At 42.6% G+C, this 21,952-nt stretch overlaps 2 protein-coding genes across 3 annotated transcripts in view; one reads left to right on the plus strand and one right to left on the minus strand.

Moving 5' to 3' along the window:
* ZNF263 (zinc finger protein 263) overlaps positions 1-3,380 on the minus strand; it is a 49,887-nt gene extending 46,507 nt beyond the window's left edge. For both annotated transcript variants that reach the window (XM_042922354.1, XM_042922353.1), the window contains exon 1: positions 2,985-3,380. The gene's annotated coding sequence lies outside the window, so the exon portion shown is untranslated. The remainder of the gene's footprint in view (positions 1-2,984) is intronic.
* Positions 3,381-3,488: 108 nt separating this feature from the next.
* ZNF200 (zinc finger protein 200) lies at positions 3,489-19,939 on the plus strand. Its single transcript, XM_042922357.1, has 5 exons — positions 3,489-3,652; positions 4,402-4,732; positions 5,339-5,430; positions 5,764-5,884; positions 17,668-19,939. Exons 2-5 carry the CDS (start codon positions 4,486-4,488, stop codon positions 18,417-18,419), a joined length of 1,212 nt encoding a protein of 403 aa, XP_042778291.1. The 5' UTR covers positions 3,489-3,652; positions 4,402-4,485; the 3' UTR covers positions 18,420-19,939.
* Positions 19,940-21,952: the final 2,013 nt, after the last annotated feature.

Raw genomic sequence — 21,952 nt, forward strand, 5'->3', positions numbered from 1 at the left:
TTTTCACTTCATTCTACAGGAACAGCACAGTTCCTTTAACTACTTGCTAGGTAGAATCTAGATATGGAACTCAGCTGTCTGTAGTTCCATAAATATTTTTATGGAACTACATAAATATTTTAGATACTAAACATTTGTATTTGTAAGATGAAAATTTACGTTTTGTTTTTTTTTTCATTGAGATAGAATTCACATACCATAAAATCCACCCTTTCAAAGTGTATATTAAGGGGCACCTAGGCATGCAACTTCGGCTCAGGTCAAGATCTCACGGCTTGTCACTGTGCTGACAGCTCGGAGCCTGGAGCCTGCTTCGGATTCTGTGTCTCCCTCTCTCTGCCCCTCCCCTGCTTGCGCTCTGTCTAGCCCTCTTAAAAATAAGCATCAAAGTATGTATCAAGCGGGTTTTAGTATATTCACAATATGTAGAAACATCAGCACTAAATCCAGAATATTTTCATCGCCCTCAAAACAAGCCCTACCTCCACTGGCAGTCACTTGCCATTCTGTCCTATCCCCAGCCCCTGGCAACCACTACCCACTTTTTGTCTCTGTGGATTTGCCCGTTCTGGACACTTCATGCCAGTAGAATCGTACAATATGCGGGCTTCTACGACTGGGTTCTTTCGCTTGGCATGTTTTCTAGGTCCATCCATGTTAAATGATGTGTTAGTACTTCATTCCTCTTTTTATTGCTGAAAAATAACCCATTGTAGGGACACACTACATCTTGTTTAGCCACTCATCAGTTAATAGACATCTGGATTGTTTCTTTTCAGCCATTATGAATAATGCTGCTATTCCCATACAAGTTTTTGTATGGAACTATGTTTTCATTTCTCTTGAGCTTATACCTAAGAATGGAATTGCTGGGCCACGGTAATTCTGTGATATCATTCTGAGAGACTGACAAAGTATTTCCAAAGTGCCTAAGCTTCTTTTCAAATATTAATGGCCATTTAGTTTTCGTGACTTCATAGGTTTGCCTTTTGTCTTTTATCAGTTGGCAGGAGTTCTTTGTATGTTGGCAATGTCTAATTCTTTATCTGGTCTTTCTTTTACAATTGCTTTCCAGTCTATTCATTATTTGACTTTATTAATACTGTTTTTTAAAGTTTTTTTTTTAATGTTTATTCATTTTTGAGAGACAGAGAGAGACAGAGCATGAGCATGAGGGAAGGGGCGGAGAGGAGGAGACATAGAGTCTGAAACAGGATCCAGGCTCTGAGCTGTCAGCACAGAGCCTGATGAGGGGCTAGAAGTCACAAACTGCGAGATCCTGACCTGAGCCGAAGTCGGATGCTCAACCGACTGAGCCACCCAGGCGCCCCAAAAGTTTTTGTAAAATACAGTTACACAGGATTATATTTTACTTTAAGGCATTTCAGTTTCTTGTTTTGCGTCTACATTAACGTTCTTTTGTGTTCTTTTACTGGTTATTAAATTCCATTTTTTTGTGTACGGTATAAGGAAACGAGCCTTACTTTTTTTCCAGAAGAAGAGACAATCTTTGCTCAGCATCATCTATTTTACACTAAGCTGAAATGCTACCCTTCATACAGGTTCACATACATTCAGGTCAATTTTGGCATTTACTATTCTTTTCTACTGTTCTATTTATTTACTCCTAGTTCAAATCATACTGATCTTATTTATTTTGAGAGAGAGAGAGAGAGAGAGAGAGAGAGGAGGAACGTGAAGGAGGGGCAGAGAGGCAGGTAAAGAGAGAATCCCAAGCAAGCTCCACACTGTCAGCATGGAATCTGATGTGGGACTCAAACTCACTAACCATGGGATCATGACCTGCATACTTTTTTTTTTTTTTTTTGAGGGGGCAGGTGACAGAGAGTGCAAGCACAAAGGAGGGGCAGAGAGGGAATCCCAAGCAGGCTCCGAGCTGCCAGCAAGGAGCTAGATGCAGGGATGGAACCCACGAACCATAAGATCATGACCTGAGCTGAAATCAAGAGTCCCCCACTTAACTCACTGAGCCACTCAGGCCCCACCAGCACCCTTTTTTTTTTTTAGTTTATTTATTAGAAAGCACACGCCTGAGCAAGGGAGGGGCAGAGAGAGAGGGAGAGAGAATCCCAGCAGGCTCCATAATGTCAGCACATAGTTCAATTCAACACAGAGCTCTGCCTCACCAACTGTGAAATTATGACCTGAGCCCAAATAAAGAATTAACCGACTAAGCCACTCAGGTGCCCCCAAACCATACTGATTTGCTTGAAGGAATTTTTGTTGCTGTTTGCTTTGTTTTGTTTCTGATGCCTGGAAAGGCAAGTATTCTTTATTTTTACAAACACTTGTGGTAGAACACAGTTTTGACACTACTCTGTAACATATTAAAAAAAAATTTTTTTTAACGTTTATTTATTTTTGAGAGACAGAGCACGAGTAGTAGAGGAGCAGAGAAAGAGACAGAGAATCTGAAGCAGGCTCCCGGCTCCGCACTGACAGGCTGACAGCAGTGAGCCTGATGTGGGGCTTGAACTCCCAAACGGCGAGATCGCGACCTTAATCGACTGAGCTACCCAGGCGCCCCTTCTGTAACATATTTTAAACCACGGCTAAGTGAGTCACCTACAGTCAAGGTTAAGAAAAAAAAAAAAAATTGTATTTTTACTTTTGTCATCCAGCCGGAGGCTGGTGTTGCTTAGAGGAATAAGGCAATCCCTGCCCCGAGGCTGTCACAACCCTGAGCAGTGCCTCACTGGGGAATAAACCGAGTACAGGAACAACGCAAGGAGAAAGGATGCTTAGGCCTCCGTGAGAGGCTGAGGACGGAAACGAAGGCGACTGGAGAAGGACCACTAGGATTTCTCTGAAAACAAGATGACCCGTTCAGAACGCACGGTAGAAGCTGGCAAGCAGGGAAAGGGAGGGTCGCCCGGCTCTGACCTACGGGCCGCCCCCGTCAGGAGGGACAGCTGGGACAGGACCCAGAACCCGGCAAAGACCTCGACCCTCCACCCACTCACCGCCTCCGCAGTCCTTTGACCCACACCGGACGCTCTGGCGGAAACAGCCGCCGCCTCGCGCAGATCTTCCGGTCCGAGAGGCAGCCCACATCCGGCCGAGCCGCAGGGGTGGGGTGTGGGTGGGATGGGAGTGGGACTGCCCCGTCGCCACCGCCGCGCCTGGCGGTCTCCCGTTGGCTATTTGGGGCCGAACTACATTTCCCAGCAGGCCATGGAGCTACGCCGCCGGTACCTGGGGAGGTGCCAGTCCGTCATGGAGGACTGGGGCCAGCTTTCTGCCTTTCGTCTCCCAAACAGAGCCCCAGACACAGCGGCTGCCGCCAGTCTAACCTCCCTCTGTCGCTGAGAGGTCTGTCGCCGGCCTCGAGCCTCGCCTTCACAAGCGCAGACTGCTCGCTCCGAGCGGGGAGACCAGGCTTCCGCACCGGAAACGAAGTACCGGTCGTGACGTAGCAGCTGCGGGGGCACCCGGTCTCCCAGAAGGCACCGCGCCCGGCCGTGCTCCTGAACTGACGGCGGCGCTCGCCAATAGTCGCCGGCGGCCCGTGAGGGCACTCCGAAGGGCGAGGGGAGGGCTTGGCCTCTCGCGCCCAGTTTCCCCGTGTCTCTGCGCCTGGGTCTCTGGACCGTCCCCTGCAAGCTCCCAGAGGCGGCACAGCCCCCGAGAGGTGAGGGGCTCCGCGAGGGCGGGAACCAGGCTGACGCGGCCTCTAGGGAGCAGAGCTTGGTCCGTTGCTGGGGGTGCCTGACCGCCTGGGGAGCCGGGAACGTACCCCGGGCAATGCCGCTGGCTGGTCGTTGTGGTAAAGGTGCCCCTTGGCCGGTGGGAGAGGCTCTAGAGTGGGCCTGGCCTGCTGGCCCCTACTGGGATGTCCCTTGCCGCTCTCCACGGGGCTCTCACGGCGGAAAAGTCAGCATGCCATGTATGGACAGCTCTTGCGGCCTTGCGATTGCTCCTTGAGCCGTCAACTGCCCCCCCCGCCCCCCCCCCCAGGGGCATCTGAGGGACCCGGGGTCCTAGGTGTGCGGTACAGCTTGATTCAGTGGCCAGGCCAACTTATAAGCAGATGCCCTTGGTGTCGGACCCCAGGTGTCCTGTCTTCCAGCCCATCGCTCTTCCTACCTGCTTGAGTTCACCCGCTCTTCCCAGTGGAGTTTGCATCTCCTATTTCTCGGGAGGAATGACCCTTGAGGTTTGGACATCGTCCGGCTTTCATTCTCAGATCTTCCTCTCAGGCCAAGCTTGTTACGAGTGTCTAGTTCAGGGACCTTCCGTTTCAGTTAGGAGTTCCCCCCACCCCAGCTTACCTTTCCTTCTGCTTTACATTTCGTGTGGCCTCACTCTCCAGGCCATGTACTGGGGTGCAGGCATGCCTACCTGGTTTTGTGGGTAACCCGTGGTTTCTCTTGTCTGCAGCTTGGCTATCTGACAGATTTCCTTCAGTAAGAGGGGACTCCTGAAGCTCTGCAAAACGAGTGTGGTGTGTGATTTCAAGGCGCGATGGCTGCAAAAGTGGTTCCAATGCCCCTAAAGCCAAAGCGGTCCTTTATACTGAGAGTTCCTCCGGACTCCAAGCTGGGCCAAGACCTACTTCGAGATGCTACTAGTGGGCCCAAGACCATCCACCAGCTAGTTCTGGAGCACTTCCTCACCTTCTTGCCCAAGCCAAGCGTGGTGCAGCCCAATCAGAAAGTCAAGGAGACTTTGGTTATTATGAAGGATGTGAGCTCAAACTTTCAGAACAGATGTAAGAAGCATATGCTGTTTCACTAGAAGAGAAGAGAATGGTATTGGGGTCCGAAATAGGTGTTCATGTTAGTAATGAATTCAGGTTAGGATAGTGGGTATTGAAAAAAAGGAGTGGATTTTAATAAGTCAACATACTGGGGAGAGGGAGTATTGTTTTTCTCAAGCTGGAGCTTGAGTGGATTGCTGGGTGTGTGTAAAGCCATGGAATAAACTGTGTGTAACTTTCCATAGTGGAGGGGGAGTGTATATCTTTTTACCATAAAGAAATTTGGATGAATTGTTTAATTGACTGCCGTTTATGTGGAATTTTGGAAATTTTGTGCTTGTTACGAGCATCTCCAGACTTTACCCTCCCCTTTACTGGCGAAGAGAATTTAAAAAACCCTTAAGGGAATCATTCTTTTCATAATGAGGAGACCCTAGATACAGGTTCAAGACCCTGTGATTTTTATGGCTTAAGCTCTTCCCTGGGCTCATAGAAGCTGAAAAAAAACCATGAGTTGCCTTCTGAGGGAGTGAGGACAGTGTGGCCTCAAGGTGTGGTTAGGGTTTCCATATTAGAGTCACTGACATTTCCATTAACTACAGCTTCCTCTTTCCCCAGTGCAACCTCATCCCATAGTGAAGCTTCTACCCAGAGAAGGAATCCAGCAGAAACAGGACACATTGTCTCTGTATCTGAAAACTGAGCCTGAGGTGGGTTCGGTTTTCCCGTTCACTGTTTTGAGTACATCACCTTCTCTGCTCTTACAGCCCTCCCCGCTCAGTCAACCCATATATATATATTTAAAAAAAAGACATACCCTTGGAAGGAGAGTGGGCTTGTTTTCATTGCCTCTTTGGATGTTTCTCTTCTGCTTATCCTTTGGCTCCTGTCTGAGCCTGGGTTTCCTGTCTGCTGCATCTGCGTAGGATTTATAGGTCCCTTTCACCTTCCCTTCCCTGATCCTCGGGCTCCAGCCTATTTTACCAGCAAGGATGTCAAACAACCTCTGTTATTAAGAGGAATGGGGTCTATTGCTCTTTCAGGAACTGGTGGTCTTTGAGGATTTGAATGTATTTCACTCCCAAGAAGAATGTGTGAGCCTAGATGCTACTCAACAACCCACCTCAGAGAAGGAAGACAGTGTTGGGGAGATGATGTTACTGGGTAAGAAATCTTGTGTGTTCATATTGAATGCTATGGAAAAAGCATGTTCTTCTATTGCATCAGACTTTTTACTTATTTATTTTTTAAATGTTTATTTTAATTTTGAGAGAGAGAGTGAGTGAGCAGGGGAAGGGCAGAGAGCGAGGGAGAAAGAATCCCAAGCAGGCTCCGTGCTGCCAGCACAGAGCCCGATGTGGAGCTCAAACTCACGAACTGTGAGACCATGATCTGAGCTGAAATCAAGAATTACATGCTTGGGGTGCCTGGGTGGCTCAGTCAGTTAAGCGCCTGACTTCGGCTCAGGTTATGATCTCGCAGTTTGTGGGTTTGAGCCCCACGTTGGGCTCTGTGCTGACAGCTCAGAGCCTGGAGCCTGCTTTGGAGTCTGTCTCTCTCTCTCTCTCTATGAAAAATAAACATAAAAAAAAAAAATTGGATGCTTAACCGACTGAGCCACCTAGGCACCCTTCATCAGACTTTTTAAAGACCTGATTAACACACTAGCTAACGTACATGTTCACACTCGTTTAATTTTTATTACATGTGGCAGAGCTTGCACCAGCTGTGGGTGGCCATTTTTTGTGTATCTTTAGGGCAGCAATGGTGGAGGGGACTTCTCTTGGGAAGCAAGACCTAGAGCTAATGTACTGACATCAGATATTCAAACAGATAAAAAATGCAGCCGGGTTGTTTCTCAATCCATTTTCTGGATCTAGTGCTAATCTCCCAACATGTGTATTTTAAATTGTGTTTTCATTGGGTGCATGAGTCTTTTTTTCCTTGATGTCCAAAGGCTAAGAAGTCTACTAGTGTGAATGAAAATATATCACACTATTGGTAGAAATGATATCTAGCACTTAGTACTTGTGTGTTATTATGTACTAGGCACTAGTCTGAGTGCTTTGCGTGCATTTATTACCTCATGTATTTCTCACAATACTGTAGGACGTAGGAATTATTACTATTTTAAGATGGTGAAACTAAAGCAGAAAAATGTCAATTGCTAGAGGTCACACAGCAGTAGTTGGCAGAGCAGGGATCTGGACTCAGGGATTCTAACACCAGAGCCTGCAGCCTTAGCCCAGAGTTGTACCACCTTCTTGATGCATTTCTCACAATTGTTTCAGTGAGTTTCCTGTATGGTTGGTGAATGGATCCTTCTTCACTTCTGCTTATTTCCCAGTAATGGTTAAGCAGCATTCGCAAATGAGAATACCGCACACGCACTCATGTGTCAGCAGTTCTCTGAAGCTGTTGAGAGATGATTCACCTTTCTCTACAAATACACTGCTACCCAAGAGTGACCAGCCTTCAAAAATCGCTTTGCTGAGCGCCTAATACTTCTTACTTTGCCTTCAGGGCTGTTTGCTTCTGAGGCTGAAGCAGAGCAGAAAGTGGATTTTGTGAGTTGCCTGGGGTGACAAAAATCCATGGCTGTTGAACTCTAGTTGTCTTATGCTGTATGGTCAGGGTAGTAGTACATAGTGAGCCTGCTTCATTTTCCACAAGTTATTTATTCTATGTAGTATTTTTTTGTTAAGCATATATATATATATATATTTATAATAATAATAATTATTATTATTATTATTATTTAGAGAGAAAAGAAAGCTCACGAGTTGGGGAGAGGCTCAGAGGGGGAGAGAGAATCTTAAGCAGTCTCCGTGCTCAGGGCAGAGCCCGACATGGTGTTCAATCCCATTACACTGGGATCATGACCTGAGCTGAGATCAAGAGTCAGACACTTAACTAACTGAGCCACCCAGACACAGACACACACACATGTTTTTTTAAAGTAAATTCTGTGCCCAGGATGGGGCTTGAACTTATGACCCTGAGATCAAACACCGCATGTTCTACAGACTGAGCCAGCCAGGCGCCCCTGTTTTTCTTTGCTTGTTTTTTTTAATTCAAGTTAACATATAGTGTAGTATTGGTTTCACAAGTAGAATTTAGTTATTCATCACTTAGACATAATACCAGAGCTCATCCCAGCAAGAGCCCTGCTTAAATGCCCATCACCCATTTAGCCCACCTCCCCTTGACCAGCCCTGTTTGTTCTCTGTATTTAAGAGCCTCCTAGGATTTGTCTCCCTCTCTGTTTTTATCTTATTTTTCCTTTCCTTCTCCTGTATTCATCTGTTTCTTAAATTCCGCACGAGTGAAATCACATGATCTCTGTCTCTGACTTATGTTGCTTAGCACAATACGCTCTAGTTTCATCCACGTTATTGCAAATGGCAAGATTTCATTCTTTTTGATCGCTGAGTAATATTCCATTATATATATATTTAATATTCCAATACATATGTATTATACTACATCTTCTTTATCCATTCATCAATAGATGGACATTTAGGCTGTTTCAATAATTTGGCTATTGTTGATAACGCTGCTATAAACATTGGGGTGCATGTGCCCCTCCAAATCAGCATTTTTGTATCCTTTGGATAAATACCTAGTAGTGCACGGCTGGGTTGTAGGATAATTCTATTTTTTAACTTTTTTTTTCCCCTAAGTTTACTTATCTATCTTGAGAGAGCAAGAACACACAGGAGGGGCAGAGAGAGAATCCAAAGCAGGCCCCGCACTGTTAATGCAGAGCCCAACGCAGGGCTTGAACTCACACACTGCAAGATCATGACCTGAGCCATAATCAAGAGACGGACGCTTAACGGAGCCACCCACACGTCCCTATTTTTAACTTTTTGAGGACCCTCCATACTGTTTTCCAGAGTGGCTGCCCCAGTTTGCATCCCCACCAGCAGTGTAAAAGGGTCCCTCTTTCTCCACATCCTTGCCAACATCTGTCGTTGCCCGAGTTGTTCATTTTAGCCATTCTAACAGGTGTGAGGTGGTATCTCATTGTGGTTTTGATTTGTATTTCCCTGATGATGAGTGATGTTGAGCATTTTTTCAGGTATCTGTTAGCCATCTGGATGTCTTTGGAAAAGTGCCTATTCATGTCTTTTGCCCATTTCTTCACTGGATTGTTTTTTGGGTTTTGAGTTTGATGAGTTCTTTATAGAGTTTGGTTACTAACCCTTAATCGGATATGTCATTTGCAAATATCTTCTCCCATTCTGTCGGTTGCCTTTTAGTTTTATTGATTGTTTCCTTCACTGTACAGAAGGTTTTTATCTTGATGAGGTCCCAATAAGTTCATTTTTGCTTTTGTTTCCCTTGGCTCTGGACACATGTCTAGTAAAAAGTTGATGCAGCCAAGGTCAGAGAGGTTGCTGCCTGTTTTCTCCTGTAGGATTTTGATGGTTTCCTGTGTTACCTTTAGGTCTTTCATCCATTTTGAATTTATTTTTGTGTTTGGTGTAAGAAAGTGGTCGAGTTTTCCCAACACCATTTGCTAAAGAGACTTTTTTCTATTTTGTCAAAGATTAGTTGGCCATATGTTTGTGGGTCTATTTCAGGGTTCTCCATTCTGTTCAATTGATATATGTGTCTGTTTTTGTGCCAGTACCATACTGTCTTGATGATTATAGCTTTGTCATACAACTTGAAGTCTGGAATTGTGTTGCCTCCAGCTTTGGTTTTCTTTTTCAACATTACTTTGGCTATTCGGGGGATTTTCTGGTTCCATACAAATTTTAGGATTGTTCTAGCTCTGTGATGAATGCTGGTGTTATTTTGATAGGGATTGCATTGAATGTGTAGACTGCTTTGGGTAGTATCAACAGTTTAACAACGTTTGTCCTTCCAATCCATGAGCATGGAATGCTTTTCCATTTCTTTGTGTCGTCTTCAATTTCTTTCATAAGTTTTCTATAGTTTTTAGTGTAGAGATCTATTACCTCTTTGGTTAGGTTTACTCCTAGGTATCTTAAGGTTTTTGGTGCAATTGTAAATGCGATCGACTCTTGCTCTTCCTGATGCTTCATTATTGGTGTAAAGAAGTGCAATAGATTTCTCCACATTGAATTTATATCCTGCAGCTTTGCTGAATTTGTGTGTCTGTTCTAACAATTTTTTCGCTGGCATCTTTTGGGTTTCCACATAGAGTATCTTGTTGTCTATGAAGAGTGAACATTTGACTTCTTCCTTGCCAATTTGTATGCCTTTTATTTTTGTTGTCGTCATCGTCTGATTGCTGAGGCTGGGATTTCCAGTACTACGTTGAACAGCAGTGGTGAGAAATGTACATAGCCATCATGTTCCTGACCTTAAGGGAAAAGCTATCAGTTTTTTCCCATTGAGGATATTAGACTAATGTTTTCTCATTGTAGGGAAGAACATAAAGAGATCGGATTTATTACACTGACTTTTTCTTCAGTCTTGGGTAAAACTAGCATTTATTTTAGGTGACTGGTTGGTGGGTAGGTTGTCAATTCCAGGAACACTTTGGCCATAGACCTTGAGGCCCAATTCTCACCCTTTCCATTCCCCTCCCTTGCCTATACCACAAAGCTGAAGATTTAAACTTAGAATCATTCACTAACATTTAATAAATGCTACTTGCTTTTTCCTTAGGCAGGGTTGAATTCTGGAGTTATCAGTGAGTTAAAATGATACATAGTGCTCCATTCCTGCCCTCCAAAGCTTCCGGTTAAAGAATAGACTTATCTTTTAAGTCTATTAAAAGTCTTAAAAGATAAGTCATTCACCTAAAAAGATAAGCAGTATGGGGGCATCTGAGTGTCTCAGTCAGTTAAGCGTCTGATTCTTGGTTTTGACTCAAGACATGATCTTAGTTTCGTGGGTTTGAGCCTTGCGTTGCGCTCTGTCTGCACTGGCAGCACAGAGCCTGCTTGGGATTCTCTCTCCTTCTCTCTCTGCGCCTCCCCACCTCATGCTGTCTCTGTCTCTCTCTAAATAAAGTTTCTGAAAAATTTAAAAAAATTTTTTTAATGTTTATTTTTTGAGAGAGACATAGAGTGCGAGCAGGAAAGGGGCAGAGAGAGAGGGAGAGATAGAATCTGAAGCGGGCTCCAGGCTCTGAGCTGTCAGCACAGAGCCCAACATGGGGCTTGAACTTAGAAACCATGAGATCATGACCTGAGCCAAAGTCAAACAAACACTTAACCAACTGAGCCACCCAGGTGCCCCTAAAAAAATTTTTTTAATAAAAAAAGATAAGCAGTGTGAAACCATTTTAACTATAAAGAGCTATGAGAAGGTCAAGGCCAGATTTGGAAGTAGGAATAGAGTTTAGAAGAAGATGGATTTGATTTTAGATGAGATTGAATCCATGATAGGAAATAAAATGAGATTATTTTCTGGGTACTTGAACATTAGAAATTGGAGGTCACATGTAGAGATCTGGGAGTCAGTAACATTTGGTCAGTTTGGAAAGGGAAAAGTGTAATGGAATGAACCTTGTGGGGAAAGGAATCACAGGAGTGTCCTTGACCGAGGAGGACAGAATGTGTGTCTCAACTCAAGTGAGCCACATAAAACAACTAAAAATGTAGAAAAAAATTCTTAAACACATTCTCAGTGAGACAGTTCTCATGTTTGTATCTGACGTCTCCTGTGGCAAGAGAATATAAACCTTTTCAAGATTATTTACTTACTATGGAAGAAAGAAAGATTCAGTAGATTCCAAAAAGTAGAAATAACACAGTAGGATCTATCACAATGTGATACAACTAGAAGGTAAAAATGAAACTTGGGGGGAAAAAGTCCCCTTCACCTAGAAATTTTAAAACTATTAAGTAACCTTGGATTAGAGGGGAAGTACAAATTAAAGTTACATAACGTTTGGAGACTATACTCTGTGTTAGCATCTACAGTATAACCTCAAGTGGTACTCAGAAGAAAATTTATGCCTGTATAAACACACACATTAAGTTAGAAAAATGAAAGTAGGAGCACCTGGGTAGATCAGTGGGTTGAGCATCCGACTTCGGCTCAGGTCATGATCTCATGGTTCATGGGTTCGAGCCCCGCATTGGGCTCTGTGCTGAACGCTTGCTCAGAGCCTGGAGCCTGCTTCAGATTCTGTGTATCCTTCTCTCTCTGCCCCTCCCCCACTCATGCTCTGTCTCACTCTCTCAAAAAAATAAATGTAAAAAAAAATTAAAAAGAAAGAAAGGAAAATTAAGCCTCTGGTTCAAAGTTAGGAAAACAGTACAATGAAGGAAAACAGAAAGAAAGTATTAGTAAATACAAAATTGGAAATCAGTAAGTTAGAAATAGAGGCACTAATACGTAGAAAGATGTAAACAGAAGTAGATAAACCAGTTTCCATAGAGGAAGTTGGAATTGTCAAAAAAACTAGCCCCCAACCCAGGGAAAGGACCCTCAGTTTCATAGGAAATTCTTACAAAGCTTTAACAATTGCACAATTTAAATGCTACGAAAATTTTCAGAGTGAAAAAAAAGGAAAACTTCCATATTCTTCTTGTGAAACTAGTGTGACACAGATACTACAATCTGATAAAAAAAACTGTCCTGACCAAGGAAGATTTATTCCAGGAATGCAAAAGTGATTTAATAATAGAAAGCCTATTATATTTTATAGTAAAGGAGAAAAATCCTATGATCAATTTCATAGTTACTGAAAAGATATTTGACAAAATACCAATGCCTTGTGCCTTCTTCGCAAAAACACTGAACAAAAAACAGTAACTAATGGATACCTCCCTTATGGGATATGCATCCTTTCGGTCTGGAAGGACCGAAACACTGGAAACACTGGAAGGCATTCCCACTAAAATCAGAACAACAAAGCCCATTATCACTACTACTGTCTAATACTGTGTTTTAGGTATTGGCCAGAGCAGTTAAATGACAAAGAAATTAAATGTTTAAGAATTTAAGAATCTATTACGTATGATATAATTGTGTAACTAGAAAACCCCAGGAAGTGTCTGAAAATTATAAATAATAAAAGCATTCAGTAAGGCAGTGGGATGAAAAATTATTATATGGAAATCATTAACTTTCATATATGCAGTCATTTAGAAATTATAAAAATAGGAACAAACAAGATTAAACACCTAGAAATAAACTGAAGAAACATGCAGAAATTATGAGGAAAACTTCAAAACATTTCTAAAGGACAAAGAAGTCGATCTGAATGAATGGGAAGAAATACCATGTTGGCCAGGAAGATTTAACATTAAAAGGTCAGTTCTCCCCAGGTTCATTCATGAAGTGAAGGTAATCCCTTTAATAATGCCAGTAGGATTTTTCCCCCTGGTACCGCACAATCTGATCTCTAATTCAAATGGAAATAAATAAATACAATGACCAGGAAAATTGAAAAGAGCAGCGAAGCAGAGGAGCTCATAAAAGGTGTTGGGAAAACCCAGCCATTTGGTGCATCATACTTTGTACCCCAAGAGAAAGACCAACAGATTCGCTTAGGAATACAAATGACCCATGAACACATGAAAAGCTGTCCAGCCCAACTCATAATTAGAAATGCAGATTAAACCTTTGCCAAATTACCATCTTTTTTCATCCATCAGATTTCTAGAAATCCAATAACGACACACTGGTGGTGAGTGTGTTGAGAAATAAGTATAATACTGGCGGACATGCAGAATGACTCCCTATATACGGCAGTCTAATTACCAGTATTAAAGATGCATTCACCGGGGCGCCCGGATGGCTCAGTTGGCTAAGTGTCGGACTTCAGCTCAGGTGATGATCTCGCGGTTTGTGAGTTCGAGCCCCTTGCGGGCTCTGTGCTGACGGCTCGGAGCCTGGAGCCTGCTTCGGATTCTGTGTCTCTCTCTCTCTGCCCCTCCCCTGCTCATGCTCTGTTTCTCTCTGTCTCAAAAACAAAACAAAACCAGATGCATTCACCTTTGAAAACAATCCAGGTGTCTCTGGTTGAATGTGATGTGTCCACACAGCATACCAAGGTAATCTCTATGCACTGGAATATAACGATCAAAATAAAGCAAGTTCCAGACATATACAGTGTACTACCTTTTGTATAAGAAAAGAGGAGAAAGGAAAATATGTCACCTAGATAAACAATGAAAAAATAAAAAGAAACTAATAAAACTGGTATCTGTCCGGGGGGCAAGTAGAATGGATGGGGATAGGGACTGGAGGAAGGCTCCTTAGCGTACACCTTTTCACATTGAGTTTTGTACCATGTAACTATATTAGCTACTAAATTTTTTTATCATAAGAAAGAGTACACTAAAGGAATATAAGATATATTCATTGACACTCTCAGGAAAATCAGAAAAATTCCTATGAGTTTTGATGAATTGTCTTCAAAACAGATAGCCCTTTACTATAACATGACATTTATGGTCATTCATCAAACACTGATGGTAATTCTTTTTTAAAAAAAAATTTTTTTTTTAATGTTTATTTATTTTTGAGACAGAGAGAGAGCATGAATGGGGGAGGGTCAGAGAGAGAGGGAGACACAGAATCTGAAACAGGCTCCAGGCTCTGAGCCATCAGCACAGAGCCCGACGCGGGGCTTGAACTCACAGACCATGAGATCGTGACCTGAGCCGAAGTCCGACGCTTAACCGACTGAGCCACCCAGGCGCCCCTGATGGTAATTCTTTAAAAATGAGAATAACGGGTGCCTGCGTGGCTTAGTCAGTTACAAGTCCGACTTCAGCTCAGGTCACAATCTCACGGTCCTGAGTTCAAACCCCGCATCAGGCTCTCTGCCCTCAGCCCAGAGCCCACTTCAAATCCTCTCTCTCTCTCTCTTTGTCCCTTCCCAGCTCGCTCTCTCAAAAATAAACAAACATTAAAAATTATGAAAATGAAATAAGGAAACCTGCCATCACTATTATTAACTAGATAAGGCAAAAAGATAAGGGGTTAAGAAGAATAAATATTGGAACCAAAATATGGTTTGTATTTAGAAAATCTAAAAGGACCAACAAAAACACTGTATTTAATAGTTTTAAAGTAGGTAAATAGGGAATGTATAACAATAGCATTCTTTCTTTAAAAAAAATTTTTTTTAATGTTTATTTATTTTAGAGACAGAGCATGAACAGGGGAGGGTCAGAGAGAGGGAGACACAGAATCTGAAACAGACTCCAGGCTCTGAGCTGTCAGCACAGAGCCCGACGCAGGGCTCGAACTCACGGACCGCGAGATCATGGCCTGAGCTGAAGTCGTCTGCTTAACCGACTGAGCCACCCAGGCGCCCCAACAATAACATTCTTAAATTAACAAAATGGGGGCGCCTGGGTGACTCAGTCGGTTAAGCGTCCAACTTCAGCTTAGGTCATGATCTCATGGTTCATGGGTTCGAGCCCCTCATCAGGCTCGCACTATTAGTGCAGAGCCTGCTTGGGATTCTCTCTGCCCCTCATGCTTTTTCGCTCTGTCAAAATAAATAAATTTTTTAAAAAATTAACACGGGCACCTGGGTGTCTCAGTCAGTTAAGCATCCAACTTCATCTCAGGTCATGATCTCACAGTTCATGGGTTCGAGCCTCTCATCGGGCTCAAAGCCTGGAGCCTGCTTCGTATTCTGTATCCTCCCCCACTCTGCCCCTCCCCACTCATGTTCTGTCTCTCTCAAAAATAAACATTAAAAAAATTTTTATTAAAAAATTAACAAAATGATGGAAGCTGTCATTCAGAATGGCTATAAAATAGGAGTGAACCACAGATGTTTCATTGGTAAATATAAAAGTTTTTTGTTTTTTTTTTTAAGTTTCTTTATTTTTGACAGAGACAGAGTGCAAGATCATGACCTGGGCTGAAGTCGGATGCTTAACCGACTGAGCTACCCAGGTGCCCCTATAAAAGATTCTTAAATATCGGACAGACACGGATGTAAATGGGAAAACAAATCGTGTAAAGATATTGGTGCCCTCCAAATTTATTTACACTGTAGGTAACAGAGTCAAAATTTTCAAAAGGATATTGTGGCTGGTTTTACCAATATTAGACATGTTACAAACAATAACATACAGTGTGATACTAAGCTCCAAATGTATTAAAAATTAACTGTAGGGACGCCTGGGTGGCTCAGTCGAATAAGTGTCCAGCTCTTGGTTTTGACTCAGGTCATGATCTCACAGTTTGTGACTTCAAGCCCCGCATATGGCTCCACACTGTCGATGCTTGGGATTCTTTCTCCCTCCCTCTCTCTCTGCCCCTCCCCTGCTCATGCCCTCTCTCTCAAAATTAATAAATAAACTTAAAAAAAAGAGTTAACTGTAAAAGTAAGTCATAAAGGAATGGCTAGAGAATAGAACATTTATCTGATTTTGAAAGACTGATACTTTTTGATGGTTTTAAGTTGTGCAGTGACAGAGGTAGGCTTCAGTTAAATATTTACATTAGTAGTGACTGCCTACACAGGGATTAAGATTTGCAAAATGTAAAATTTATTTAAATTTATGAGTCTCTCAGCCCAATAAATTAGTGGTTTGTAGTAACAAAGTACAAAATAAAGCTACAACGAGAAACCATTTTATACCTATTAAATGCTGACAAGATTAGGTAAAATTGATACCCATATCTTGATGCTTGTGCTGAAATTGGTACAGCCTCTTTTGAAAGAAATATGGCAGTGAGTGTCAAGGACTGTGATAAAAATTGCCATATGCTTTGACTCAGCATTTTCATTACCTAAGGGAATAAATGAAAAAGAAAACGCCTGTTAGTGTGAAACTACTAATCCAGCAAAAATTCATATCCCAGATCTGTGGTTAGCTGTCTATCTAAGAGGTTGACTTAGCCCTTTAATATCCATAAGTTGCCCAGAGTTTAGGGGGTCCCTTGTTGCTCTACCTTTTCACAGCATACTTTTCTTTTTTTAATTTGTTACTTAATCTTTGTATGTTATTTTACACAGACTTCTTTCGGAGGTAATAAATACAGAAAACCCTACAGATCAAAAGTGTACGCCTCACGTTTTCACAAAATGTACACGTCTGTCTGACCATCACTCAGACCATTCCTGGCATCCAAGAAGTCCCTTTTGTGCCCACTGCCCAGTTACTACTCCCCTTTCTCCCCCAAAAAGACCACTATGGGTTTCTACCATAGTTTAATCATTTTTAATCACCCTAATGCCCAAATAATCATCTACGGAGTGAACATGATAGGCCTTCATTATTTTTGGTCATTTGAATTATTCCCACTTTTTCCCTATTATATAGGGAAATACTGTAATATATATATTACAGTATTATCTAATTCCATACTATTGTAATACTTAACATAGTGAAAACCTAGAAGTAACTCATTGTACCTTTCACTTACTAGCCTCCTAAAGAATTGGGATGGTGTACCCTTGAGTATTGATGTCTTTCATCCCCTGGCCCTTAGCTCACTGTTCTACACAGAATATAAGATCAATATGAACTTCTTGAGGAATTAGTGCTTACTCAGAAAGCAAAACTATAAAATCTTTCAGTGTAGTCCCCCTCATTTCATTAAAAAAAAAAAAAAAGGAAGAGGGTAACTGGGTGGCTCAGTCAGTTGAGCGTCCGAGTCTTGATTTCTGCTCAAGTCATGATCCCAGGGTCATGGAATCGAGCCCTACATCAAGCTGCGCACTGAGCATGGAGCCTACTTGGGATTCTCTCTCTCCCCCCCTTTGTCCTTCCCCACTTGAGTGCTCTCTCTCTCTCTCTCAAAAAAAAAAAAAAAAAAAGAAAGAAAGAAAAAGGACTGTGTGCTTGCAATGCATTGCATAGAAAGATTTATCAGTCATATATTCCATCCACAGAGTGGAAAACGAGTGTTGGTAACAATTATCTGCTAGTCCTCAGACTTCTGATACTCAAGATTATTGTTTGATGAGAAATCCAATTTGTTTTTTTCCTGCGGTATCATATCCTGCAAAAGTTATTCAATTCTCTTTGTTTCCACAGACAATGACATTAATCCTGAGAGTGACGATCTTCAGAAGGAACCCGGAGAGAGTGAAGATCATAGAGAAAAGACTTCAGATTGTGATGAAGTGGACTGTTCTATGGTCTCGGAGCAATCTCCATATTGCCATAAAGACAGACTAAGCACATCCGCTCCAAAACAAAGGAAAGTGAGAAATCTTCTAGTTACTATTGAAAATGATACTCCACTAGAGGAACTCTCAAAGTATGTGGATATCAACGTGATTGCACTTACCCGAAATCGGAGAACGAGAAGATGGTACACTTGTCCATTGTGTGGGAAACAGTTTAATGAAAGTTCTTACCTTATATCCCACCAGAGGACTCACACCGGTGAAAAGCCCTATGACTGTAGTCACTGTGGGAAAAGCTTCAATCATAAAACAAACCTTAATAAACATGAGCGAATCCATACAGGAGAGAAACCTTATTCATGTTCTCAGTGTGGGAAAAACTTTCGTCAGAACTCTCATCGGAGTCGCCATGAAGGAATCCATATAAGGGAGAAAATATTTAAGTGTCCAGAATGTGGGAAAACCTTCCCAGAGAATAAAGACTTTGTGCTTCATCTGCAGAGCCATGAGGCTGAGAGGCCGTATAGTTGCAAAAAATGTGGGAGAAGATTTGGTCGGCTTTCCAACTGTACCCGGCATGAAAAAACCCACTCAGCATGTAAGACACGAAAGCAGAAATGGGATCAGGAAAGGTCTGATGGTCCTGCCTTGACCTGAAATCTTTAATAGGGAATTCTAAATTCCCAGGCTTCTGAAAAGACGCAGATATGTGCAAACCTCATTATAGTCAAAATTGGGAAAATACCCATCTTGGCTGAAACCTCAAAGTTTTAGAAAATTTCACAGGGAAGAAGACATTCTCAAGGGCTATACCTCAGTCAGCATCCACATTTTCTGGATTAAGGAGCTCTCTTTTGTGAACTTCTACAACAATGTACAGGCCACAGATCCCTTTTCCCAAAAAGGCTTTGAATAGGAGTCTGGAGGCCACTTACCTGCAAGGTGAACAGAGTGGCTCATGTGTACGGAAAGTGTATCCATTTTCCCCCCACATAGGAATTCACACTTGTGAAAAAAAAAAAATAATATAATAATGCAAAAGTCCTTACCTGGAACTGTGTTCCCCTGCGAGAACCAAACTACTGATTTATTAAGCCAAGAGCTTCTATTAGCAGTTCACATAACCTTCTAAGAATACCCTGTTGAAGCTTGAGTGTTGAAAGGGATTGTTTACTTTGGAATATAGGAAAATAACAGCAAGTGAATGTCAAAGACTTACTCTGTCATTTGTATGTGATCTAAACTAACCATCGATGTCAGTAACGTTTGCATTTTGCAGTGAAAAGTGACTTTTACAGGAATACTTTTCACAACATACTTTTAAAGTGTCTGTTGTTCTTACTGCATTTTTTGTCCAGCTCTTCGCCGCTCAGATAGCACTCATGCCTTTCCATTGCCAAAAGAAGTTTGGATCACTCAGGCCCAGCCACCCAGCCCTACTACTGGTAAAGCTCTTCAGGATCTTGTCCCTCTGCTGAGCCAAGAAGAAGGCCTGCTAGGAAGGAAATCCAGGTGCTGGAAGAGGAAGACGTCGGCTTGGACACATGACTGGCCAGTAACCTTACCATGTGCTCACTTCGCCTCCAAGCTGTCTTCAGACCCTTGGCAATGGGTGGTCACTACCTCACAAGCAAAGTGTTTTATTTTTAACAGTTGTCTCCAGTGGCTAGTTCACATTGCCCCTCGAGAGGCAGGATTCCAGAGTCTTCATTGTAGTGGATGTTTGTTCTCTTTGGCCTCCTGATACCCAGACTTTCCTGACGTGTCCACCCAGAGGCCAGGCCAGCGGTGCCTTCACGGGACCGATCCTGTGGTGTGTTATTTTAAAGATTCTTGATCAGTTTTGCTTTATTTTAGGTTTCCTGGAAGTTTACGTTGGTATTTTGATTGAAATAGGTTAATCCTATAAACTATTTGGGAAAACTTGTTAGCTTTACAAATTTTGTTTCCCATGCCTTTATTAAAGTATTGTATTCCTGAGTAAATGTTTCTAATTTTCTTAACGTAAGTTGTATACGACTTTGTTATTGCAAATAGTTTTTTTTTCCATTGTATTTTTCTAGTTGGCTCTTGCTTTTACATAGGAAAGTTATTTTTAATTGTATATTTGTGAAACTAGCCACTTCATCGAATGTTAATTTTCAGTAATTTCTCAGTTCTGTTACAATCTGTGGTTCAAAATTATACCATCTTCAAATAATAGTTTTGTTTCTTTCTGCCTATTGCTCTTTTTTTGTTTGTTATTTTTTGCTTTTTTTTTTAATGTTTGTTTATTTCTGAGAGAGACAGCGTGAGCCAAGCAGGGGAGGGGCAGAGAGAGAGGGAGACACAGAATCCAAAGCAGGCTCCAGGCTCTCAGGTGTCAGCACAGAGCCTGATGCAGGGCCTGAACCCACAAATCCCAAGATCATGACCTGAGCCAAAGTTGGACACTTAATTGGCTGAGCCACCCAGGCGCCCCTTTTCCAATTATTTTTTAAACCTGTAGTTCTAAGTTTTGTTTTGGTTCAAAGCATACTAAAAATGAAAGACATCTGATGATACAATTCAGTCCTGAGTCCTAATTCAGACACTTAAAGGCCACAGACACTTAAAGGCCAGGGACAAAACTGGATGCCAGCAACGTTCTTCTCTTATTCCTCAGGAAGACTGGCTGGGGTCTTCCTGGTTATCACACCTAGAAAACAAAGCCTAAGTGGCTGCTGGGCAGTAACTGGAGAGGGTGGGGTCTATGGGGCGAGACTGTCCCCATAGGGACACAAGGATGCAAGGGTCAGACCACACAGTACTCAAGGCCGGTGGGTGTGTGATAACTCCCACGACGCAAACCCCTCCCCCCGGGAGCTGCTCTCTGCCGTGGGCTGTGGTGTAGGCGAGGGCCCAGCAGTCAAAGTCCTTGTCACCTGTCCCCAGAGGATGGGGCCTGGGCCGCCTGACTTCCCTACACCTACTCCCTGGATCCTGGAGGGTCTGGAGCAGAATGCTCCTCACCCCTGCTCTGGAGTTCAGAGGCAGGATGCCCAGGGTCCACACCCCCGAACAGGAGAGCACTAGGAAGCCGTTGGACGACTAAGTGCTCGATAAGGAGCTGACAATTAGTTCATGAAAATCAGTAAACACTCAACAACGAATGGTTTTCCAATAGAGCAGCAAGGGCCAGTTAGCACATCTGAAGGCCTAAGGTACCCGGGTGGCTCAGTCAGTTGGGTGTCTGACTCAGTATCAGCTCAGTGGGTTTGTGAAATCGGGCTCCTCGAAGTGACAGTGTAGAGCCTGCCTGGGATATTCTTATTCCCTCCCTCCCTCCCTCTCCCTCTCTCTCCCCTTGCTGCCTCCCGTGCACACGTTCTCTCTAAATAAATAAATAAACTTAAAAAATCTGAAGGCCCAGATATCCAGTTAGAATAGCAACTTCAAATTGAAGGCATGCATCCCCTAAAGACACAACACAAGGACCAGGGGTTGTAAAGGGAAGCAACGCACCCATGGAGTTTCCTGGGATGGAGGATGGGGAGAGGGGGTCAGAAACTCAATAAAACTAAAAAAACATATACAGCTCCAGAATGACAAGTGCTAGGAAAGGAAGAATTCTAGAAGGGTGTTATAAGTGGATTTTCCAGGGAGGACCCTGGGGAAGTGGCCTTTAAACCGAGACCAGAAGGATGAGATAAGGGGAAGAAGTGGGCAGCAAGGGAACATTCCAGTAAGACATGAACAGATAACTGTTAGGTAAACTTGAATGGCTACAAGAAGTCTGAAAGAATGTTCAGGCTTACTAGTAATCTAAGAATGGTAAATTGAAAGAACAAGGTGTCAGGTGTATTAAATGAGCAGGCTGTGTGTATGTGAGTACGTAAATGTTTGGCTTGGCAAAAGAGGAATAATGGTATCCATCTACTGGGACAATCTTAAAAAAATATATTACTATTAGTCCCATCAATTACGTTCTCAATACAAGCAAAAATACAACACTGTAATACTGAAAATTAAAAACAGCCCAAATGAATAAATATGTAGAATATTAGATAGCTAATAAACGAATGCTTTTCATCAAAAAAAAAAAATTTAATGTTTATTTATTTTTGAGAGAGACAGACCCTGAACGGGAGAGTGGCAGAAAGGGAGACACAGAACTTGGAGCAGGCTCCAGGGTCTAAGCTGTCAGCACAGAGCCTGACGCAGGGCTCAAA

This window comes from Panthera leo, chromosome E3, assembly GCF_018350215.1.
Source record: "Panthera leo isolate Ple1 chromosome E3, P.leo_Ple1_pat1.1, whole genome shotgun sequence".
In the NCBI taxonomy this organism is placed as follows: Eukaryota; Metazoa; Chordata; class Mammalia; order Carnivora; family Felidae; genus Panthera; species Panthera leo.